The sequence below is a fragment of the Acanthopagrus latus genome, chromosome 13 (genome assembly GCF_904848185.1).
Source record: "Acanthopagrus latus isolate v.2019 chromosome 13, fAcaLat1.1, whole genome shotgun sequence".
Classification (NCBI taxonomy): domain Eukaryota; kingdom Metazoa; phylum Chordata; class Actinopteri; order Spariformes; family Sparidae; genus Acanthopagrus; species Acanthopagrus latus.
The window spans coordinates 22,032,292-22,056,767 of record NC_051051.1 but is presented as its reverse complement, the minus strand read 5'-3'; the positions used below and the strand labels follow the sequence as shown (position 1 = coordinate 22,056,767).

Below are 24,476 nucleotides of genomic sequence, written 5' to 3'. Positions count from 1 at the left end.
AAAAAAGAGAGCAGATCTTCAGTTATCTATTTGTCAATTTAGAAAATACAACCTGTGAATGGAGGTATATTTCGGGAGACTGAACCTTTGAACAGTCAACCTATAGTGGTATCAGAGTATGAAACACACAAATCATTTCATAGCAGTCACTTGTGGTGGTGGAGCGGTGTCCTGCTGGCATGTTGGCACAATTGTAAGTGCGAGTGGGTCATTTTTTGAAGCACTGACATGTGTTTCATGATTCAGTTTGGACCTCAGGCAAGTCGCCAGGATATGATATTAGCAATTAACATTTCTGCAAACCACAGATACTTTGAGCATTGAACATTTGTACCAAAAGTGGCGTATCACATTCACATTCTATGCTTATCAACCATCTTTAACATCAGGAGCAGGAGGAGATGGCGGCTGCGTTATTCCAAGCCAACAAGGCTTCCAAACAGCTGACTGTAGTTCAAGTCACAACACTTTTTGAGGACACCTGTGGAAGTTTCCAGCCATTTGTGTGGTGACAAACAACAGCTGTTTTTCGCCAGACATTGGACAATGTTCATCTGTGATCATAAAACAGGTATTTTAAACCACACAATGATTTCTTTCTAACCCTAACCAAGTGTTTTTTGTGTGTGTGCAAACCTAACCGGGGCATAAGCACAGCATTGTGACTAAAGAGAAGTGGAAAAATTCAACCAAAACAAATGAATTTATCTGTACTGTTGCAGAAACCAACATAGCTGACATTTATTCTGGCAATTGGGTTGAATTTATCAGATAACATGCAGCATCTTCTGCAACCACAAAAGTTGATATAACACTTTTTTATTTATTTATTTTTTATTTTTTTAACCTGCAAACACACTATAAGGAGTAACACTGGTGGTTACCCTTTAATTGAAGAACGTGGTAAGTGTGGCCACTGTAGTAATTGACCACAATTACAAGTTTTTGCACAAGCTAAATTTTCTGAAAACTGTTTGTTTCTTTTTATGTCCACACCTCTATTGATGATCAGTGGCCTGTAATGCTATTCAGACATTCTGTGGTTCATTAAAGCAAAAAAAAAAAAAAAAAGAGAGCCAAACACTAATTCTTTGGTTGGGCTTTTTTATCTTGATGCTTAAAAAAACACATGGAAAACAGGCCATTCTGAGAAATTAAAGAAAAAAGAAAAAAAAGAAAAGAAAAAAACAATCCACCAACACCTTGCCAAGTCAGACACTGGTGTTGAGAAGGAGCGAGGACAATAATTGCAGTCGTTTCATGTGTTTGTACCTGTTGTGTCAACCCCCTCTATTGCCCTTCATCCCCGGTCTGTCTGTTCTGTGGCCAGAGGACGAGAGTGGGCAACAATACTGCCAGCTGCGGCCACAAGCTGTGAGCAAAAGCCATTCATTTAAGAGGAGTTTTTGTTCAGCTTAAGAAGTGAAGTGGGAAGTTATTTCTTTGAAGAAGCCCCCTTCTGAAGATTTGCTGATCAAAAACCGAAGGTCCTGTAATTTGCTGGAACTCCTGGTGCATTTCTTTGAAAGGTCCAGTGCAATAAGAGAATGGGCCGTCTCAGTGAAACATCTGTGGATACGCTAAATATTTACATGTGTGAATTTTTCCGTCATGTGGACTATAAACAACCAACTTTAATATAAAATAAAAAAGAATTATGAACACAGATATGGAATCCATCTTGAAATACAGTTAAACTAATTATCTTTATTATCATTATAGTGTGTTGGGTCAGAGCCTACACTGCGCACCAAAGCACAAAAGCAATGGCTGCTTACACCTAAAGGAGCTCAACAATAATGAAATGAAAACAGAAAAAAAAAAAAATGTGTATTGAATATGTCTTTTTTTTATTTTTTTATTTCTCCTTCTTTTATCTGAGATCAAGTAAAAATGTGTGGTCATCATCAAACAAAATACAGCAGAAAGCAGCATTTTGTGTCATTCATTTCAATGGTTATGGTTCTGTTTTCTCTTTACCCATCTATAGCTCCTATTTATTAGCTTTCATTCACATGTACCAGCTATATAACAATATATTGAGCCTGCTATCTTTGAGTGTGTACTTTTATTTCACTTGTTTCATTTGTTAGAGAAACATTCAACAGCCTTATCTTTCTGTGTTAAATTGTTTGTTTTTTTTGATAATTAACATAAATGCTTTTTGTATATATCCAGTTGTACACTTGAATTTGATTAATCAAATAAAAAAAAGCATAATTTGTATATCTGCCTACCTTAAAATAAAAACCACTATAACTGATAATAATTGAATAATCTCACATTATTATTATTATTATTATTATTATTATTATTATTATTATTATTATTATTATTATTATTATTATTATTATTATTATTATTATTATTATTATTATCATCATCATTATTATTGTCATTGGTGTTGTTGTTTTTATGTTCTTATGTTGTATACTTATTAGGCATTTCTTCCTGTTTATATTACATGTGCTTCATAAGAGGATGTAAAACACAGCTGGTTTGATATTCAGGCTTTTAGAGGATCAGCCATTGGATAAGATCATAACATTTACTGTACAGGGGAAGAAGGCCTGACCGGTGTCAAACACATGTTGTTGATACTTTACATCATATATATGTCTTAATGGGACCGTTGGGTGCAGATTACATGGAAAAGTTGTGGATTGTCCAAAAAGCGCCTGCAAAATGGCCAAGAGCGCTTTCCTGATTTCTATCAACAACTTTGTCACCATAGACACTTTTAACACTGGGCTTCATCCCATGATATTATTATGTCTCGTTATTAAATCTATCAACTGGCTCCATATTTTCTAGCCTTTAGGCCTCACTGAATCGGCACCATCTGTAAATCTACTAGTGCTTACTTACATACTTAAGGAGAGAGAAAAAAAAAATGCTGATTGTGATGATTATGATTATGACCAGGTGTGAGGTAGTTTTTTGTTACACAAGCACATTTATGGATGTTTATCCTTAATGGACATCGAAAAATGGGAAGGATGAGCTCCTCTGAGTGCAGCAGTAAGTGATGTCGGTGTGTTCAGACTGTGCTGTGAGTTTGCAAAGAAGGACAGAGAAGAGTGTCACTGTGGTAACATGGCAACCTAGTGAGGAAAACAAATATACAAAGAAACAAAGAACCCAAATATTACTGAACAAAATCCATTGCTGCTTAGGGAACATTGTCTATCTTAATAATCCAATCATATTCAGTGAAATCCCCCCTAGAGACATAACATATGGTACAGTAAACAAAGGAATAACATTTTAAAAATGAACCATTTCAAAGGGGGAAAAGGTAAATATTTCATCATATCTGGCAAAAATTAACCTGGAAGTACATTAACATTTGTTAATAACTTAATATACTCATGCATTCTAATCTTTTTTTCCCCCATTTTGTTTTTATTGAAGGCTATTTTTGTGTCATTGATGAATATAAAACATAATCAAATAAATCTGCTGCCACGTGAACATAATATCCCAGTGAACTTTCCTTCCAGCACATCTAGGAACCAGCTCTCTGTGTCCGTCCAAAATATCGTCTTACATGCAGAACAAAAATGTCAGCAGCAGAACAGTTTCTTCTCGTAGGATAAAAGGATGTACATGATGACTCTGCAGCCGAAAGAAGAAAAATAGAGGGGAAGAGATTGTTTGAGGAGAAAGTTTTTGGCATGGTCATCGCAGTAGGAAGTATGAGTGTGTTCTGTGTGTGTGTGTGCGCGTATGCGTGTGTGTGTGTGTGTGTGTGTGTGTGTGTGTGTGTGTGCTATGATGTAACACTGATGTGATTTAAAGGTTGGGAAGCAGAGATGAAGCAGAGTGTTCTGGATAGGAATGCATGGCTGGCTGGCCCTTTTGCTGAGGCAAAAAAAAAAAAAAAGGGATGAGACAGGAACAGCCTGGAAATGAAAAAGCCTGAAACGTGGCTCTGCATGAAAAAACAAATATTCCTGAACAATGTGAGGGGGGAGGGGGGAGAAACAAAAAAAAAAAACAGAAAAAAAAAGGAAAGAGAGAGGGAATGTGTTGTGCAAACATCAAAACAAACTGCAGCTCAATCTCAGGTACATTCGGCCTGCACTCTAATCTTCTCAACAAAGCTGACCCTGATTAGAAGTGTGCCGTCAGCTTTACTTAATGCATTGGGCTGTTTGTACCAGTTTGCAGGCTTTTATTGTGGAAAATTATTCCACTGCCTGGCACAAAACTGTTACTAACACTGTACTGCGGAATATTATCATAGTACTTACGGAGTGTGCACAGATCCACCTAGTGCTGAAAAACACATCCTCACAGAAAGGACTAGAGAACTCTGCGCTAATGCAAATAAACTGGAATAAACCATTTGTGCAATATTTCTTACCGTTGAAGAAATACAGCGGACCCACATGAACAACACTTTATACGCCTTATATGCATGCAAACACTATAGTTGTAGGTATGTGAAGCTGTGAAATATCCTATTTCTCCTGTTGAAAGGACATTTCCACCTATGTTCTCTCACATTAAGAAGATATTTTTGAATCTAAAAATGCTGCACCTCTTCAAATCATGAACATGTTATTCACCTGCGGACAAACCTGCTCCACCTTCAGCCCACTCGCCAGTTCTCCTAAAAAACACCTGGTCTTAATGCCACAATAACATAAAAACTTACACAGTAGCGTGTTGGCGTCCACCAACATTGTACGGCACATGGATTTGTGAGGGAATTACAAAAATGGGTCATAAAAAGTGGATTTTATGAAGACACCAACAAACTCCAGCTGTGTGTTGAAGGACTTTGGCATAGACAAGGAATCATAGGAATCATAATCAGTTCAAGATGAGATGCACCACTGATTCAGCCCACACTGTACATTTCAGCATACCATGCAAACGTTAAATTTGTTCGAATCTCATGCATCAATACTTGTCATATTAGATGTCTGCCAAGTGAGAAACCACTGAGAAAGTTTCCCAGCTATGTAAAAGACAACAGAACTGGCTAATTTTGACAATATGCCAGGAACAGGGGGGTCTAAACCTAAGACCTTAAGCAAAATAAAACTGAAAATCGAACATGAGGCAGTTTCAACATACAGTATCTATCAATTGCAGAAGCACAATGTCCACATTTATTGGCATCTTTTAGCATTTATCTAGCGATTGGTTTGACTGATATCTGCATGACTGTTGACTCACCCCCTAAACTCTTGAATGGTCCATCTAAGGAAGTTCCTGATATTATCACACAAATGTCAGTTCTTAGGGAAGTCAGTGAGGAAATGTTGAAACAACCCTTGAAAAGGGGAACTAAGGTGTCATGAGACAGATTATTGCAAATCCCTTGGCCATACAGTATTTTCTTGCACATTATTTACGCAAGAACTTTACTGTCAGTCTTATTGTGCTAATAGATCACCTTATTAGATGACTGTGTTTGTTACCCAGTTGGACTATATCATAGCAGTTAACTCTGCAACAGACTGAATGGATGAATGTATAGCAGTCCACTGGTCTAGCATTGCACTCTTAAGACACTGTCAGACTCATAATGGACACCTTTTTTCATTCAACAAAGTATTTTTAACTTTAATTGTGGTCCCTACATTACCCACAATGCAACTTAGCTGCTGAGGGACATCACCAGAGACATTTATGTGCAGTTTATCCAATTTCACGCAGCTTCCTAAAGAGACACGGAAGGCTTTAGACCACTCTTTTCACATATGCAGTCTTTCTACCCAAAACCTGTAAACACACTTTAATGTGTACAGTTGGTGGAGTTACCCTTTAAAGACTACAAAATGGGTGTATCAGAAGGCATTCTTTTGCTTGATTGACAGGTATCTACGCCTATCATCCTCAGCTGTGCTTGATTTAGCCAGTCCTGCCTCAAGTTCCACCCAGGCCCCATTCAGTTTAGCCTTTTTTCATTTTCTGTCTCTAAACGAAATTGTTTTTCTTTTCTTTTCTTTTCTTTTCTTTTCTTTTCTCTTCTTTTCTTTGTTCCTAGTCTTACAATTGCATCAATCCAACGGTGATTTAATGCTTAAAACAAGCCGCACATGGCACCTTTGATGGGGACAAAAGCTAGACAATAAGCCACATAAATGGCACAACCACTTTACTCATTAACTCATTACCACACATTGACTAATGTCCCCTCTAAACAAGAGATAGGTGAGGTGTGTACCTAGCAGCTTAACACAAGGCTTCACTGCAGGCTGTGTGTGCGTGTGACTGCACAAGCAAATGTGTGTTAAGACAGGTAATAGCCATGAGGCTGGACTCTCTGCCTTTAGCTATCTGTGTGTAGGATCAGTCCCAGGCCATAGAGGATCACACTGGACCATTGTTATAGTATGGGGGAGGGATGGCTCCCCTGAAAAGGACCCTAATCTGGTGTGTGTAAAGTTGGGGTCTGTGGTGGAGCAGTGAAATGAAGTCTGCCGCAGTGGGGAAGAGGAATGACACGAAGCTTTGAGGATGTGTAAATGACAAACATCATTTTGACTCGGAGTGGGATCACATTTACTATACGACTTCTGTAAGGCCACATGAATATTTCAGCCGACATCTGTTGAGCCTGAATGCGCTCCAAAAAGTTCTGTAAATGTACAGAAGTTTTGGCAGAAGAAAAGAACTCAGACATCAAGAGGAGGAGCGCTTTGGTGCCGTGGAATTATTTCTCTCAGAATGCTAAATTATTAACGTATTTGCGCACAAACAGCTGAGTGTTCCAGTGACGTTCTATCGCCTCTGAACACGAGCATTCTGAGCATCATACAGGATCACATTAGTTTAGTCTTTTTCAAACACATTTCTCTTTGAAATTTACTGGAATAAAAGAATTTGCTGATTTTCATTTTAATTCAAAGACTTCCCCCTTTTTAGATTTTTAAACCAAAATTAACTAGCAGTCACGGCTCAAGTTATCCAGTCATTCAGATAAACATGTGGAGCAGATCCAAGGAGACGCTTCATGGTGCTCTCTGGAAGTCTTTTAAGGATGAAAAACCCTTCAAATTGTGTGTTGTTCTTCTAAGACTCATTTGAATTTAAATGAATACAAAACTGCATGTATAATCATATCTCTAATTTAGAGAGACTCAAACCAACATGCGGTTGCTGTTCCTCCACACAACACGTGAACGTTTCTGTTGAACTGACTTAGTCTGCCACCTTTTGGACAAACCGGACAACTACTGTAGCTCAGTGAAGACTTTTCAGGAGGTCTCCATGAAGCTCTGATTAAGCACAACCACGAGTTCTGCAGACTTCTGTGCATCAAATCCAGGGATCCATGCACTCATGACTGTTCATTTAGTATCGAGCTCTGTGTAATGTCACCTGGTAATGTTGCTCTGCTCAAAAATCTGCAAGTGTATCACTGAATTGAATCATTGGTGATTAATAATAATGGATTAAACATCACATGCATACAAAGACATATGAGTCTGCAGTCTGCTAATGCAGTGTTGGCCCTTACCCCACATCAGGTTCAGTCTGTATCCAGCATGGGAACATGCTGCACTCTAGTGGTCTCTATAGAAAACTGCATGAAAGTACATGATGCATATGAAATACATAATTTCATAACATGGCACAGCAAGAAGAAGAAGAAGAAGAAGAAGAAGAAGAAGAAGAAGAAGAAGAAGAAGAAGAAGAAGGAGGAGGTAGAGTTTCACCACAGAGTGAGAACTATTAACATAATCATGTTCTATTTTTTTTTTTTACCAATAGATACACTGAAACAGAATTCAGGTACAGCGCTAACATGGAATGCAGAGTGGATATAGTGCATTTCATTTCACAAAGTGAAGTGAGTCATTATCCCTCATCCAAAACTGAAGCATGAGAGAAAAAATAATCTCACAGCTTCTCCCGGTGTGCTGAATTACTGACACACATGTTCTGTTTTTCCCATTTTGTGGTCCACCAAACTTTACTTGAACTTTGAATGAGGCTGAGGAGATCACAACAGAATTACATTTTTTGGTGAACTTATCCTGAACAGAAGTGGGCATGTCGCCCATTATTACTGTATTCCTTTACATACAGTATTTTGGGACCTATTGGTGTGTATATGCTTACTTACTTTACATTGTGTAGATCTGCAGAGAAGCACATGAAGAACAGTTTGTGGTCGAGATGCGAGCACTGTTTTTTCTTCCTATTTGTTCTTCTTATTAACTCTGCATATAGTTTAAGCACACACTATAGAGCAGTATTTTATCAATTGAAAACAATCACAGTTTTATCAAAGTATTAAGTAATAATACATATGCTAATCCTATTTGTAACAGATTCTCTATTCCTATTTTTTTCAACCGATTTAAAAAGAAATAAAGCCAAAAAGGTACTTTTTTTGTTTTCTTCAGTATTATAAGTAGTATTATCAGTATGATTTTTTTTAACTGTTTGTAAAATAAAAAAATACAGTACCTTTTAATGTATAAAAATATATGATTAAAAGTGCTATATGCTAGAAATTATTGTCAAAAATATGAATATTAAAAATACTGATTCTGAATGGTCTGAATACTCATTTTCCATAGATTTGACCAGGACCAGCTGTGTTTCTGTTGTTTTCTTTCATTACAAGTCGCTGATTTTTACGTGTAGTGTCAATCACAGTGTCAAATATTGATATTTTTCAAGGCACTGTATCGTATTGTATTTACAAGTTCAGGTAGGAGACCACACAATGTTTGTAACTGAAGAATAAAAGCCTTACAATGGTTTTTGGTTTGTTTTTCTTTACCTTTATTGAACACAAGAATTTCTGGCAGAATGCAAAGTTAAGGTGTGTTTTCCTTCTTTCCTCAGGTAGTAATCAGTATTTACACCGGTGACAGTGGACAGACAGACAGACAGACAGACAGAGGGAGGAGTGGCAGCCAACCAATGTCTGAGCTCTGGATCTAAAACAGTGACAAGCTGCTGTCTGACTGAACGTGAAAGCAGATGGGTGTTTTATTATTACTGTTATTATAGGTGGGTACACAGTTGTGTGTTGGTGCGAGACAAAGATCCTTGGCAGGATGTTTTTTTTTCTCTTTTTTCAAACCCTGAAAAATTCATGTTGCTTTGTCTCCCTGCAAACACGGAGCGAGATGAAAAATCCGCTGGATGTCTTTTTTCTGTCTGAATCAAATGGCAGCCTCAAAGGGAGAAATACAAGGCTGCCTCTGTGTCATTCCCGCACTTTTGAGCTAACTGTACAAGAGAACCCAACTTTCTCACACGGTGTCCTCCACAAATGATTTTTCGGGAGCCGCGAGTAGAGAAAGTTTTCATGTCAACCAGCACAAGAACTTGGTCCCACATTTGCAACTCCAGAATATATTTCAAGCTTGATTCCTGGACAAAACAAAAAAGGCCCACATGGTTCCTTTTTGTATATTTTCACACTGTGTTTCAGCAGAAACAGTAAAACTTGCGTACGACACGTCTCCCTTTTGCTTTCTTTATTACATTTCAGAGCTTTGTGAAGCAGAAACAATCTCAGTTTTCTTTTGAAGCAAAAAAAATGAAAAGTTGGGGGAACAGGACACAAGTTACACAACACTTGAAAAAAGGTCAAATACAACACATGAAGCTTTCATTATTATTTTTTTTCCATATCGAAAACTGTGATGATATTATCCTGATCTAATATAGTCTGCATGCTTGCTCTGACAAATCCAGGAATTTCAGATAATTTAGACAACATGGGGCCTGAGCAAAGTGTCTCTGTGTCTTAGATGGAATGGTTTGCTGGATGTTGTTCTCACGTGATGCCAGCTATCTACGACGTGTTAACTGTGTCCAAGTGATTTACTTTAAGGGTAATTCCGGTTTATCACAACTTGTCTTATTTTTTGTGGCTTTCAGCATTATTTTCTATTTGTTTTTCTAACACTGTTCTTACCAAATTAACTGGCCAGATCGTGGTCCTACCAGGTGAGACACGCAAGCAGTCAGAGAAGCTGTCACCTTATTTCAAAAATAAAAGTGAAAGTGAGCGCACCTGAGATATCGGTGACATCTGCCGTGTGGTATTTAACATCCTCTCACTTCTGTTAACCAGCAGAGTCAGTGGAGTCATGTCGCTAACTGTAGTGGGAGGGGACGGCACGGCAGACGAGGACTTTGTGCCAAAAAAAAACCATCGTCAGTCTTAATTGTGATTAAATATATATATTTTTTCCACTCATTGTTTATGTGTTGTTCTCTGATTACAATAGAACATGTTACTTTGCATTTTGAGGCTACAGGACTGAAGTTCTTCTACAGTCTCTTCAAGATGACCTCCAAAGTGGGGAAACACAATAACCTGAGGCTTCCTTTACAACCTGTCTGACTGCCTGACAGGAGGACCCCAGACCACAGCTCGTTCAAGGCCTACATTTGAAAACTGCAAACTCCAAAGATAACTGCGGTTTGCAGAAATGTAAATGTCAACATTTATTCTTTATTATTCATTTGTTGGGCCGCCTTTTAGGAGATATTTCCACTTTCTCTGACCTCAAGTAACTTTGTGAGAATGCTGTTGATGAAAAAGATAGAAATGATGAAAATAAACAAAAGATAAACCAGAATCATCCTACACGGACAGTGTAAATCATCGATAACGAAACACATTGTGAAAATACGACACAATTCTAACAATTTCTTTTTTTTTTTCTATTTTTTTATCACCCTTGGAATGTAGTGAATGGAAAAGAAGATCGGCAGGAAGAGGGAGATGTGAAAACCTTTAATGGACAGACACTGAGAGGAATGGAATGCATGCCATCATTTTTCTTATTCAAAGGCACTGTGTCTTTCCAGTTGGCTGCTGTCAGACTTCTGTACGTTGACGTCAGGAATTCAAACTATCAGCTACATCTTTTCACAATCAAACTATTTGCTCAACTCTATGACAAAGGACACAATGGATTCACACATTCACAGTGTACTAGCTTGCAGTCTAAAGTAGGAGGAACACTGTACAAAGAAAAGATGGTCAGACTTGTTTTTTCTTTTTTTTATACCTTATTTTTTTTTCCCCAAACCTTTCAAATCCACAGCAGGGCACTATGGCTTGTGAAAGAACATTTTGAAATCCTTTCATTTTTACGTTCGATGCATAAAAAGAAACCTTTAAACACCACATACCAATTTTCCCTCCTCCTTAGTTAAAAGAGGCCACATTTCTTCCTCATTCGTTTTTGGACCACTGAAAGGCTGTGATTAAATGGCTTGAGAGTGTACATTCATTTACAGACACGGAAACGGTATTAGTCTCTCTAATTCAAGCTGAATTTATGAGTTATGTCAGTCAGCACAGTTCTCGGTGAATCCACAGAACCTGGGACTTTTTCTTAAAGTTTGGCTGAACTTATTCTGGTAGTTTACCTCGACGGTAACCGTACGTAGAGGGTTGGTAACGCGGTCACCTCTGTGTTTCTGTTCAGTGTGCATGCTGAGATGTTAACATGTGCTAAATAACCATAACGAGCTGATCTTCACCATTATTACGATTACTAAGAGTACAAGCGGACTAGTTGGCGTTCTGAGCCGGTCGGTAGCTGGACAGAGATACTCTGCTGCTGGTGAGAGTTGGGAGAAGATGTCAGCATGTGCTCGGCTTTACCGTGATGATCAGAGCAGCATTAGCTTCCTCCACCGGACGGATGGTTCCACATCAGGCCGATGATGAACACTTGACTTGCTTATGGAGCGTTTTTGGCAGTGTTTTTTTGCTGGTGAGGCAGTTTAACCTGACTTTTGTAAGTAGAGAAACAACCATGAGAAGAAATACATTTCTCACAAAGTGTTCTTCTTCTTCGTCTTTTTTTTTTCTTCTTTTTTTGGGTTATGCTTCATTTTTATTCCATTGTTTCCCCTTTGAAAATCCCCCTTTAAACGCCTGGAGGCTTTTAGACTTTAATGTCTGCATCGAAATTAGGTAACAATCCAGGATTAGACTAGCTCGGCCAAACACGGGTGCTGCAAGAATGCCAATCGCCGCCACATGCACAACTAAATTCATTTTCCTGGCCCGGTTTTTTTTCCCGGTTTGAGCATTTTCATGGTTTTTTGTTTCAGCAGTAAAATGATTACATGTATTTACATGAAATTAAATACACTACAGCTGCCTAGCGTGCTACGTTCGGCTACATTGCTGTGTGAGGATATTGGACATGCACAATGAACAGACAGATTTAAAGGAGACACAGATGATGATCATGTAATCAGTCCTCTCACCGAAAGAAATCAGAAAATCCCTTAAAGTGGTACTGCCGATGTCCAACTTGTCCAATTCCTAAACACATGTTGAATAACACAATGTGTGCGCTCTCTTTGTGGCTTTCTTCAACTCGGCGAATCGGGATTTAAGCGTGTCTTCAATCACAAAAAAAGATCAACATCTGTAGGCCAACTGTGGCTCGTTTAATAACTTCCAGACTTGTTCCAGAGAATTTCCAGTAAGTGGACCTTGTGCTGAGATACGGTGAATGCTGAACAAAGTGGTCGACTGTACTAGACCTACAATACATGTCACATCACTGCAGGCACGAGCTAATTAAAGACGGAGATGAAAGGCGGTGGAAGCGGCGGTGACACAAACGCACACTGACAGCAGTCGCGGTGAAAGAGAGAGGACGGTGGCCGAGGGCGTCAGATGTTTGGTGTAAGAAATCTCAGCGAGGCCGAGCCCTCAGACCGACCGTTTAGAAGCAGTGAACAATAGCGGTTAGCGCAGAGAAGGCAACAATGGCTATGAACCGGAGAAGAAAGGTAAATATGGTTAACCCCGGGAAACAAACGGAATGGGATATTCGAGGCAAGGGAAACTGGTGTGTCAAGAATTTAACGAGTTTGCCTTGCGATGGGGCTTGTTTACTTTCGACAAACATGTCCGCCTCTCAGTCCAAACCTGCTGACTGAAATTGTTCTGGCAGAACACTTACGGCCCTTTGAGTCACTGCTAAAAAAAAACAAACCCAAACCTATCAGGTGAGGAGCTGGTCCGGAATGCTTAAAGGAGATATCTGGAAAGAGTGAGTTGTACGCGCGTGAGAGAGAAAGAGAAGGAGATAAAAGCGTGTTCTCGCAGTGACCTAAAGAAATTACAATATAAACAGCTCACACGTAGCGAGCTCCCGAGATTAGGACGGACTACAGAGGATTCGCCTCAGCATAATTTATCGTTCAGATGGCGGACGTCACACGCGCCAAAACCAAGAGGTGGTCCTCATCGACTTGGGAGGGCAGAAATTACCAGCAGTGGGTTGCCCTCGAATGCCCAGGAAGGACACAGTTCAGGCGTTTCATTTCGTGGCAAACAGCGTGCCATGTTCCTGGAAAATCTGTCCATATAATTTAATCAACATTCACTCCGAGAAGAGTGTTGACATCCTCTGGCATCTTTTTAGTTCCTGCTCACATAACATACAGCGATATATTTGGTCACGTGATCATTTTCTGACTTCACGAGTTGATGAGGACAGAAAGCAGTGTGAAACACTTAGACTGGTGGGTTTTTAGGATACATGAGACACACAAGGACACACCAGAAGTTTCCATCAAATTCAGGCGGAGTAAGGCAGTATTTGTCTCTCGGAATTTAAAACCCAAGCTGGCCTGCGCTGAATCTGGATAACTGGACTGTGAGGGGCGTGGCCCTCTGAAGAGAAACACAGCTTTAATCTTCAATCTGACCGTTTCTTTACCCGAAACCCAGCAAAACCCTGTCTCCTTAAAAAAATATGCTCATACACAGCTCAGACCAAACAGCAAATACATTTGAAAAGAACGTTATGTCGTCCTGATTGAAATATTTGACATCATGTTTTTAAAGAACGTATCTGGTGACGTTGTATTTCATTTGCTTTCCTGCAGCGTCCACTGGAGCATGACTGACGGATGATGATGTCTGTCCAACTCATAGGACTTTGTTAGGCGTTAGGGAAAGATCTGGCTCATCACAAGTTTCTTTCCAAGATCAAACTCCACAGCACGGTGTTCGCACTGGAGAAAGGTCTGGCTGCACCCATAACCACCTAGGTATGGCGGGGGGGGGGGGAATTCCAAAGTCAGGAATGAAGCGCTGGTGTCCCTGCAAAATCTGAACTTGTTTTGCAGGTGTTTGGGGCATGCGAGCCCTGGCACCAAAATGGCCCACTGTGCTGTTCGCGACCAGGTTACGGTTCGGGCAGCTTGCCATTTTTACAATTAAGGGTTGTTAGCTGTTGTTGTTTTCCGTAGCAACGGGGATTGCAAAAAAACGAAAATGCCTAGATAGCAGAAAGGGAACAGGACGACATCATCCTTGTTTCCTTCATAATGTATTCGCTGAAAGCATTTACCAGCATACACGGACTGTATGAAGAGAACTTTTTTAGAGAGACAGGGTCGAAACTTCTTGAACCTCGATTCTTCCCCCCCGTGTCTTCTTTCGCCTCTCATAACTTTAGGCTAAAGGATTTTTCTGGACCAGAACCATATGGAGACAACATTTAAAGAAAAAAAAAAAACAACAAAAAAAACAAAAAACAAAAAATAAAACATCTAAAGAGGAACCAAATGACAGCAACATGTACAGAAATACAGTAACTTTGCAAAAAAACAGGCATGCTAATGTTCTAATCTCTAGCCCTGGAAATAACACATTAAAAAAAGCTAAATAGGCAGTAACGTCTGCACATTATTTAAACACAACAAAATATCGACAAAGGAATAAAGACCCATAATCCATTACCACGAAGATGACCATACTGCATTAAGAAGAGTAGTATTGGTAATGTACCAGTCTTATGAGTGTGTGTGTGTGTGTGTGTGTGTGTGTGTGTGTGTGTGTGGGCAGTGGGCATCTGTGAAGTAAAGCTACAGTCCAACCATGTTCATCTAGAGGAAAAATAGTATAGATTCTGCTCTGTATTAAACAGCTGATGGATTTAATAATACATACAGGATAGAGGGTGAACTACAAGTAGGAATTTCTCTTTTCTTATGTGACAAATGAACAAATAGAAATTGACGTAAAAGGAACTAAGGCATGTGCATGAGGTCTTTACATTTTCCTGGTCAGAAGACACTGTAGGAGGAGACCCATGATTTCTTTTTTTTTTTTTTGCTGTTGCTTTTTGTTGTTTTTTTTTTTTTTTTATCTGACGGGTGGTGTGTGACATTGCGTTGAGGTTTCAGTGACTGTGACCCCCCCCCCCCCTTTTCAACCCGAAAAAAACAAAAACAAAAACCCCACGCCCGACCACCCTTCCCACCCTTCCCACCCCCAACCGCCCTCTTCTTCCCGCTGCTCTCGGACGGGGAAATTACGCTTTACTCTCGTTGCCGTTCGTTTGGGGAGCCTCGTTGGGAACCGTCTTCACCTCGGCCGTGGCGTTCTTCACCTCCGCCTCGCCTTTGGTCTTATCGTCCTTCACAGTCTTACCGCTGCGGCGGCAAACGCAGGAGCGAGGAAAAACCAGAGGAGAGACAAAAAAAAAAAGAAGAGAGAGGAGATTTTGTTAACGGCGAACCACTAAGTCTTTCTCTCACAGCTAAACTGTCTGCTCTGAGCTGGCTTTTGTGTCATTTTTCAAAGAAAGAAAGGGGAAGGAGAAAAAAAAAATGGGGGGAAAAACATGCAAGATGCTTTGAGGGAATTTGTTTTCCCTCCTGGAACTGAATGCATTTCACACATAATGGGATCAAGCTCACTATCCTAGCCAGACATCAAATAAGAGTACATGGATGTCACAGCTATTTTCAAGGAACAATGGATGCCGATGTGGAATGAGACAGGGCTGGTACAGTAGGCACAATGCATGAAGGAATGAAAGACTGAGGCATAACCTACTACACAAACTACAATACACAAGAGGATTACACGCTGTCTGGACTGAGCCAAGACACAATGGAAAGAGACTTTAAAGCTGTACTTCACTTAAGTCGAACATTTTCTGGTGTTGGCGTATGTACGCCTGGAATAAATTCTCCAGTAATGTGCTGCTGCTGCTTCCATTTTGAAAAATTATGCTTCACCGCTGTGTCACACACAGTCATCTCTTCAGCCCTCAAATAGCAATTTTAATCAATCCACTTCTCTCTCTTCTGCTGACACATATACACGCTCTCTGCGGGCCCCACAGAGTTAGGCCAGGAACTGCCCCAAATACAGGATCCATAAATACATTTAAACCTCGCTGACTTCAGACTGCGACAGCCTGTGTGTACATGTCTTCATGCTAGAAGTGATCTTTGAAAAACTTTGGTCCCCGATGTTACTTTAATAATGCATTATTGTCTATACAAACAAGCCTCAAGTCTGAAGCTCACTCCACTAGCATCCCCTGGAGGCTGCGGTGATCATTACACCCCCACAAAAAGGCGACGTGAAGCCCGGCCTGAGGGTTGAAAAACACGGAGTCTGAAAAAAATACATTAATTCCCTTGAGAGCATTGTCAGCATACTTCATGGCAACTGCTGACAATTTTACTTTTTACCTGTCAAAGCTTTTTTTTAATATATTTTTTTTTCCACAGATGAAGCTTAATTCAGTTTGTATTAGCTGAACTATGAGATTAGATGTATAATATCAAAGCATGATGGACTGGTTTAGAGAACAAGTGATAACGCTGCACATTTTTGAGGCTGAGAGTCTGGGATAATCCATCTTCAGTCCTCTCTTCTGTGACCAACTCGCTGCAGTGTCTGACCGTTAAAGGGACATTCACCTTATTTATCCATCTACATTGTTCTGGTGTGAGTTGTAGACTTTTGTAGATATTGATAGTGGAGGTCTGCCCTCTCTCTCTCAATTATCAGTTATTAATCATCAGAAATAATGACTCAAGATAATGTACAAATATTTCTACAAGCAAAAAAGTATTTTTTGGGCCCCAGTGCAAAGTTGTCGTTACACTGTTTGGCCACAACTGAAGTTGGCTTCAAAGCCTGATGCAGGAAGCAATAAGTAAACCTCAATGGCTTCCTACTTGTCTGAGCTGTAGGGTTGTCTAGCTCAATGGTGACGCACGCTGGATAGATAACACTACAGACACGAGAAAAAAATATGTATTTTTGTGATTTGTGGTTGAAGTGTCACTTTAAACTGTAAAATGCTTTCACTTCTATGACGATCTAAAGTCAATGGGCACTACATTACTCTCGTGGAAGTGAATTATACTTCTAACTAATGCACTGTAGCAATCCAGGCTATTTGTTCTCTTGAATGCTCTCACGTGTTCGAGAGCCATTCAGAACTACTCCTACTAACTGAAACCTGCTTTTGAAACTTGGTTTTGAGCCTGCTGGGTAGCGACGTCATAAAAGACGTTATATATGCGATCTGAAGGCCCCCTATAGTGTGTGGGAAAAAAAAAAAAAATCTACAAAGATACATCTTTACTCAAGAGAGAGAAATGGGTCCTGAGGAAGAGCGTGTCATTCAGAAATCCAATAAACCCTCAAGAAGCCTGACAAGACATTTCAGTGCTGAGATGCTGAAGAAGGATCACCACATAGATCAGTGGGAGAGCTCTGCTTCAGTCTCGTCAAAAGAGTTATGAAGAAAAATCCCCCCAATGACAAGTTTGGTTTTATCAAGGTGATGTTGAGCTGACAAGAGCCCTGCTTCCAACTAGCTCTCAACTCCCCATACTTCATCACTGACATCTTCCTCTGGCCATCTGAGTGTAGCAAAGTATAAGACGAAGGAGGCGGAGAAAGAGGACTGATTGTCAGTAAGCCTCTGTAATTCGTCTTCTGCCATAGCTTTCTCATCATCCTCACAGGGTGTCAGAAATCGGGGAGATCTGCACACTATGTTGGGGCAAAAGCCTACAAATAATAAGCCTTCAAATTGCCTCGTGTGAGGGCTTTCTACAGGACAGAAAACAGAAAACAGGAGGCATCTTTGTGACATCCAGAGATTGGCATTTTAATTGGCCTTCAGTATCCATTATCCTTTATCAAAATGTAGAGGACACAGAGCAGTGAAGAGGCACTGCTGGAGGTCACTTCGTGACAACTATTTAATTTACCCGAACAAGCTCATTCAGCCCTGAGAGGGACTGTGTTCGTCTGAAGAGTTCTCCACGAGAAGGTTCCTCTTCACCGTTAGTGAACAAGAGTTTGTCTGTTTTTGGTGTGCAGAGAGACTCCAGCTAAAACGCTCTGAGCTCTGTTAGATGTATTTTTTACAGCCTTGTGGTTCATATTTATCTACAGTCAGCTATACATTACATGCTGCGGTTCACTTACTGTAGTAGGCAGATAAATAAACCGAAGTGTGACCGTTTCAAGTTTGTCAAAACAAACTGAGGGCACAACGGACATTTGCTTACACAATGTGGACAGGAATATGATTGGAAGAATTTGAGGTTTATTTGAATGGTTTTGGCCGTCAGTTATATTTGTGATAGTAACACTGCAGTCACACAAGTAATGTGGGATCACCGAGCCATCATTAAACAGAGGCTAATGGGGTGAAACAAATGAAAAAAGAAGAAATAAACTGCGTTATGATTTCAGACAGATAATCTACACAAATTTATTTGGAGATCTATAATAGGTCCAAAATATTTACAAAGAATTAAATGCGAAAGAAATGTTAAAATTGGGTCAACGACTCAAATACTAATCTAAGATGGACAATAATCCGGGGTCACTTCTTATCAGAGCGTGACTTGTTCTCCTGGGTTCATATTTGCATCCCAATTGCATTTTGGACTTAGTGTTTTTAAAGCTGCTGTGAGCTTCGCTGTCATTTAAGGTAATTTCCTGTCCATTTTGCAGTTAGCAGCCCCCTCCCTCCTCTCTACGTAACCACATGAACATGCACCGGACGCAGCAGCAAACAATCCTGCTCTCTGTGCATTCATGAGCAGACAGGGCCGCCCTGTTTATGGCGGTCTCTATCCTGATTGGATACAGTGGGCAGGGATACCGGAAAACTCATTTTTCTGTTTTCCTGCATGAGCAGGGGGAGGAGAGACATGGGTTACTGTCCAAACCCTTTCATAACCATGGTCACTGTTGGAGTATAGAGCATTTTAACTGTAATAAACTACTTATAGCAGCATTAATGCTCTTTTTTTTTAATGTAAACATGCATTTCTCAACTATAATGGTCGAAGCAGAAAATTGCCCTAAACAAAATTTTCAAGCCTGCTTTCATTTTCTTCAAAGTTCCACCAACTTCATCTTGACTTCTTCTTCACTGCTCGTGTGGTTGGTTGTGTTTCTCGCCCCATTTGACTTGCTGTACTTCCTAATCTTGGCAATTAACTTGGTAAATGCCATTTTATCCGTAGGAATGATGCGCACCTGTACACGTTCACGCCATATGTTTACGATTGCCATATCTGCTAGTTCTTCATTTAACATGATGTGTGAAGCTGTGTTGTAAAAACAAAAAAAACATGTTGCCCAGAGTGATGCAGCAACATGTCAGTCAGCGAAACATAAAGAGCTGTGTGGCAGGAGAGAAGTGGACTCTGTGACGTGAGCAAACAAACAGGTGGAGGGTGGAAGGGTGGAGGTGGCGGCTGAATGGAGACAGACATGCACTGGCGGCATCCCGGCGGATCGCGTGATTGTGCCATTTGATTTATAAAATGTTGCACAGATAACATTTGCATAACATTTGGCATTCTTAAAGGAAAATTCCACCCTAAAATGTTGCTACGATCATAATCAACCTGAGGAGGCGTTCAGCAATAAGCGATGCAGATTGCGGCGTACTTTGGAGTGTGTATTTCTTTCATTTTCTCCACGTTATTTTTTAATAGGCATTTAACCCCCCCCCAAAATACTTGAATGTTTCCAATAAAAAGTGGATGTATGTAAAGCTACCGTATTACAGGCTATTCATGCAGCTTTTTGAAAACTGGGTCAAGCTACGTTCACAGCTGTGCTCCCTCTTCAAACCGATGTTTCGGTCTCTCGCTGCATTTCATTCAGGGATAATGAGGCTGTTGTTAGTGGGAACATTGGTATCTCTGCCTCTGGATCTTTCTCCTAAAATATATATATTTATTGAACGCTGATGCCGAGCCCACGGCCAAACATACTTTCAGTGGGTGATCAGGCAACAGAACAAGCTGAAAGGCAGCGGCGCTCAGATGCGCTGATGAAAGTCGGAGAGACTGACACATTTTGCTGTTATTTTTAACCTCGCTTGTTTTGGAACACTCCTTCAAAATATAATGGAGATGAGAACCCTTTTGATCTGAGCTACATGAATGTTCGAGGCTGACAAGCAAAACCACTGCGTCTGTGTTTCAGGTCTTTAGGTCTGCACACACACACAGACATTACTGAAAGCAAAGTATTTCCCTCTGTGTTCTGGCCTCTCATCCAGACACAATCTTTTAGGTCACTTGAACGGAGATGTTTGACAATGCCTTCAATCTGCCAAAGTTGCAGGTTTTTCAAAAACTCTGGTTTCGGGGTATGTTTTCAGTGTGTGCATGTGTAACAGATTGTTTGGGTAATGATGGCATCATCACCTCAATTTACACATGCTGATTGTTGCTTTGCATAAAGAGCCTGTGCCTGAAGCAGCAACAACACAGGAGCCAAGTCCTGACACTTCTGGTGTTCCCCCACGGGACCTTGTTTCTGCAAAAAAACTACTGACAAAGACTTTTTTCTTCTATCCTGCCTGAGTTGTGCCATGAGTTATACACATGATTTTTGTCAATTTAAAACATAATTTTATCAGTCAAGAAAGTCACAGTTTGTCATAAAAATAGCAAGATATCATTTAGTTTGTGTGAAACTGTGCAGAGAGGTATCGTCTCACCCTACGTACATCACCGGCACCAACATGGCTGTCAACTCACTCACTCAACTCATGAGACTGTCAAGTGTGTGGTCCTTCTATAAATACACATTCACAGTCTCATACTTGATTAGTTTTTATGACAAACTGGCTTTCTTGAGTTGGAAAAATATACTTTGAAAACTGACACACATCATATGTGTAGTTCATGGCACAGTTAAAGCAGGATCAAGATAATGTCTCTTGCCATTCACTACCACATGCATTTTCTCTGAAATAAGGTCCCGCAGTGGTCAACATGACTTTGCCTCTAAGTGGTGGACCACTGATTTGTTTATGTTGGGTTAGCACTGCTCAGTCATGTGCAAAAGAGTTGTCAAATCAATCAAGGTAAGGAAATAGGTGAAACTCACTACAAAAGACTAACTAATAACTGGTATGTTTCAGTCAGAATGTCTATCTCTAGAATTTGAGGCATTGCTGGTTTAGATTAGATTTTATTGTCACCTATTGCTCCAGAGTTTTTGAAATACTTTTTGCATTGTCATGCAGACACGTCTGGGGGATAAAAAAACACCTTTTAAAAACATTTGATATGTATAGACAAGACTTTAGGGTGGATTTTTCCTTTAAAAATGGCACACTTCCAGCTACTGGGATGCTACCAGAGCAGAAGCTGAGGAGGCTGAGGAATGGGGACATGGCAGTGTTCATACTCATTTTGGGCCGGTGTGGTCGAGTCTGTGCACGGGGCACTGGGCGCATCCTTGGCTGGGCCGTCTACTCGTAAGTCCTTACTCTGGGTGCTGTCAGGGGCTTTGACTTGGTCGCATTGGCTCTGCTGCGCGTCAGCATTAGCAGAGGGCGGGCTGACTGGCTCTGAGGGTGTAGGGTTGGACGAGGGGGGAACTTTAGGGGTGTCGCTCAGGTCAACCAGGGGCCCAACGTCAGGTTGGGTGTTAGCTTTAAGTGAACTGGGCTGGGCGGCAGGACTGTTTTTGGGGGAGGACTTGGCGGGGGCGGCTTTGGTTGGGCTGGAGGCGCTGGTGGTTAGCGTGGTGCACTCGCTAGCAGGACTGCTCTGTGCCGTGCTAAAGCTCTCGGCAACTGAGTTAGTAGCAGTGGAGGGGAGCAAGTTTACCACCGGGGAGGTGGTGTCTGCAGCGGCAGGCCTGTTTGAGGGGGAGGAGCAGGACAAATGAAGGAGGAGGGGGGCGGGTGAGGTGAGGGAAAGGTGAGGGGGAGAAAGAAAAAGGATAACGAGAGAAATATAAGGGGGAGAGTGCAGGTTAGGGCATAAACAAGGCAGAGTGAGTGCTACTGTGCTGCTGTGAAAATCTACAATCAAAGTGTTGGCAACAAAACATTTGTGAAGGAGTAAATTGAAAATTACACAAGAAATTATAGGGAGAAGGTTGGAGTTTTGGGATTAGGGTGCTGATAAGGTTTTCAAAGTAAAACAAAGACTCAGAAGATAGCAGGTTTGTCTTGGTCTGAATGGGTCTAAAATAGCTTGGTAGCCCCATCGTGACACTGCTATATTTTGATGTGAAAGGACAAACTGGTATCTATAGAAATGACAGGTTAACTATAACGTCCTATGTGTGTATAACAGTGTATAGTAGTGGTTAATCAAGTTTTCACTTTTAGGCCTTACAGCCGAACCCCTAAAAAATAGGCCTAAGTCAGGGGGCGCCTCTCAGCTGAGGAACAGGACCTGTTCCATACTTACTCAGGTTCTGTCAAAGGTGTGGTCTCGTTAGGCTCGGTAGGACCCCCTCCTTGGTTCGGGGTGTGTTCCTCCTCTGTTCTCACCTCAACAATGGGCTCCTTAGACTCGTCTTTCCTGTTGTCAGAGGGCAGCAGAGAGTTAATGAGCTAATGCGCTGACTTTATTTGCTATGAATACATTGCATCACAGAGGGGAGTGTGGCTTGCTATTCTAGGTCAGACATGGGACTGGAGGTGTCCCACATAAACGGTGACGCACATGTCTGCCCACCCCACACAGAAAAGGCTATTTAAAGCAATGTAAAAGTTGTGGTTAAGAGCCTGTAACGTGCATTTAAAAAAAACATTGGAATAGTCCTTTAAGCTGTCAAGCATACTCTTTCACTCCAACATTTGATCACCCTCCACCTGCATCCACCTGCAGGCTCTGATTGTAGCTTCCCCCAGGGGGCTTGTCTGTTATAATCCCGCTGCTCTGTGATTGTGCCGAGCTTTAAAGTGTTTGCTTGCCGCGAGTGACAGCTCGGTGCCGAATATCAGCTCGGCACATACAATGATTCATTTCTCAATAAATCTGTTTCATGTGAGCTGCTGGGTTGAAATATTTATTTGTTGTGCCGTGTTGTGAAGTTTGCGGCTGGCACAATGAGAGACAGTTGAATGTATTGAACAGAAGTTTTGATCAAACAGTGGCTGAAATGCAAAATTGACACGGGGAGATGTTTACAGCAGTTATCTGCGAGATGCAGAGGTACTGTTTTTACTGGAAATGTCAGCCTCTCTGCTTGTTTTTCCACTGTTTTTATTGATTTATCACACATATTCAACATCTCAGTTATTGTCCACGCAAAAAAAAAATCACTGCAGATGGACTGGGAAGTTTCATAAAGTACTACAATTTCAGAGATGAAACGGATACATCGATTTCTTCACTGTTTTCTTGAACATTTATCAATAATAATATATCATAATTTACATAATTTAGACTGTAAAATCTGATTTCTTTAGGGTTTCTTACAGGCCATTGTGTGATAGGATTTTTCTGTTTTCGTTTTACTTATTTATTTTCACCCTTTGTTTCCTGTGAGAGCCTGAAGGGACGTCCTCAAATCAATTTTTGCTTCTAGCCAACACTTCAATCCCACAAAACTCTTCATTTATTATCAAAAATGAAAAAGAAAAGCGGCAAATCCTCACATTTATGAAGACGTTTGCCATTTTTTCAATTGATGATTCGACTAATCTGTGTAGATCTAATGTGGTTCGGTACTGGGTAGGTGGCAGTAGGGTTTTTGAGCATATATTAAAAAAATGAAAATAAAAATAAAAACAGCAACCAAAACAATGAGCTGAAAGACACTAGAAAGCTCCATAGAGGTACCGAGGATGAGTCAAACTTACGTGAAGGCTGCCTTGCCCTCCTCCATGTCCTTGCTCTTAGCCCCCGGCCCGGCCTTCCCACAGAAGTTCACAGCGATGCACATGAGGAGTCCGCACTTGTTGAGGAAGTAGCAGGTGACGTCCACGCCCACCAACAGCAAGAAAAAGACGACGATGAGGATGCCTACGATGGCTCCGGTGCCCAGGCCTGAGCCACCGCCCATGGCGTCTGAAGGGTGAGGACGGGGGGGGGGAGACACAAGCACAACAGGCAAGAAAGACAGGGGGGAGAAGAGGAGAGAGGAAAGGGTTTAACATGAAGGAGAGGGGACAGAAAGAAAGTTAGAGAGGAGAGAGGGAGAGAGATGATGAGGAGCGCAGTCAAGCTTTTAATACGCTGCCTCAGGATTTCAGTTATCAAGACCTCGAGTGTGTCGCTCCTCTAAAGGTGGAATTTGGAGACAAATGGTGCAACAGTACTGGGAAACCAATACACTGAAACACAATAACACCCTCATCTCTGCTTTTCACTTTAGCAACTCGGTATTTCCTCTTCAAAATCATCGTGGCCGACACACTTGAGGTGTTCAATTTCACACACAATCACATCAC

At 40.9% G+C, this 24,476-nt stretch overlaps 1 protein-coding gene across 10 annotated transcripts in view; it reads right to left on the bottom strand.

The window, feature by feature from the left end:
* Positions 1-9,446: 9,446 nt before the first annotated feature.
* ncam1a (neural cell adhesion molecule 1a) overlaps positions 9,447-24,476 on the bottom strand; it is a 269,175-nt gene continuing 254,145 nt past the window's right edge. For 6 of the 10 annotated variants that reach the window (XM_037119227.1, XM_037119229.1, XM_037119230.1 and 3 more), the window contains 4 exons: positions 23,886-24,093; positions 22,486-22,599; positions 21,470-21,925; positions 9,447-15,417 (listed from right to left, as the gene is read on the bottom strand). In XM_037119227.1, the coding sequence (XP_036975122.1) occupies positions 15,297-15,417; positions 21,470-21,925; positions 22,486-22,599; positions 23,886-24,093 (899 nt within the window). In that variant the 3' untranslated portion in view covers positions 9,447-15,296. The remainder of the gene's footprint in view (positions 15,418-21,469; positions 21,926-22,485; positions 22,600-23,885; positions 24,094-24,476) is intronic. The other 4 variants (XM_037119234.1, XM_037119235.1, XM_037119236.1 and 1 more) reach the window with 1 other exon arrangement.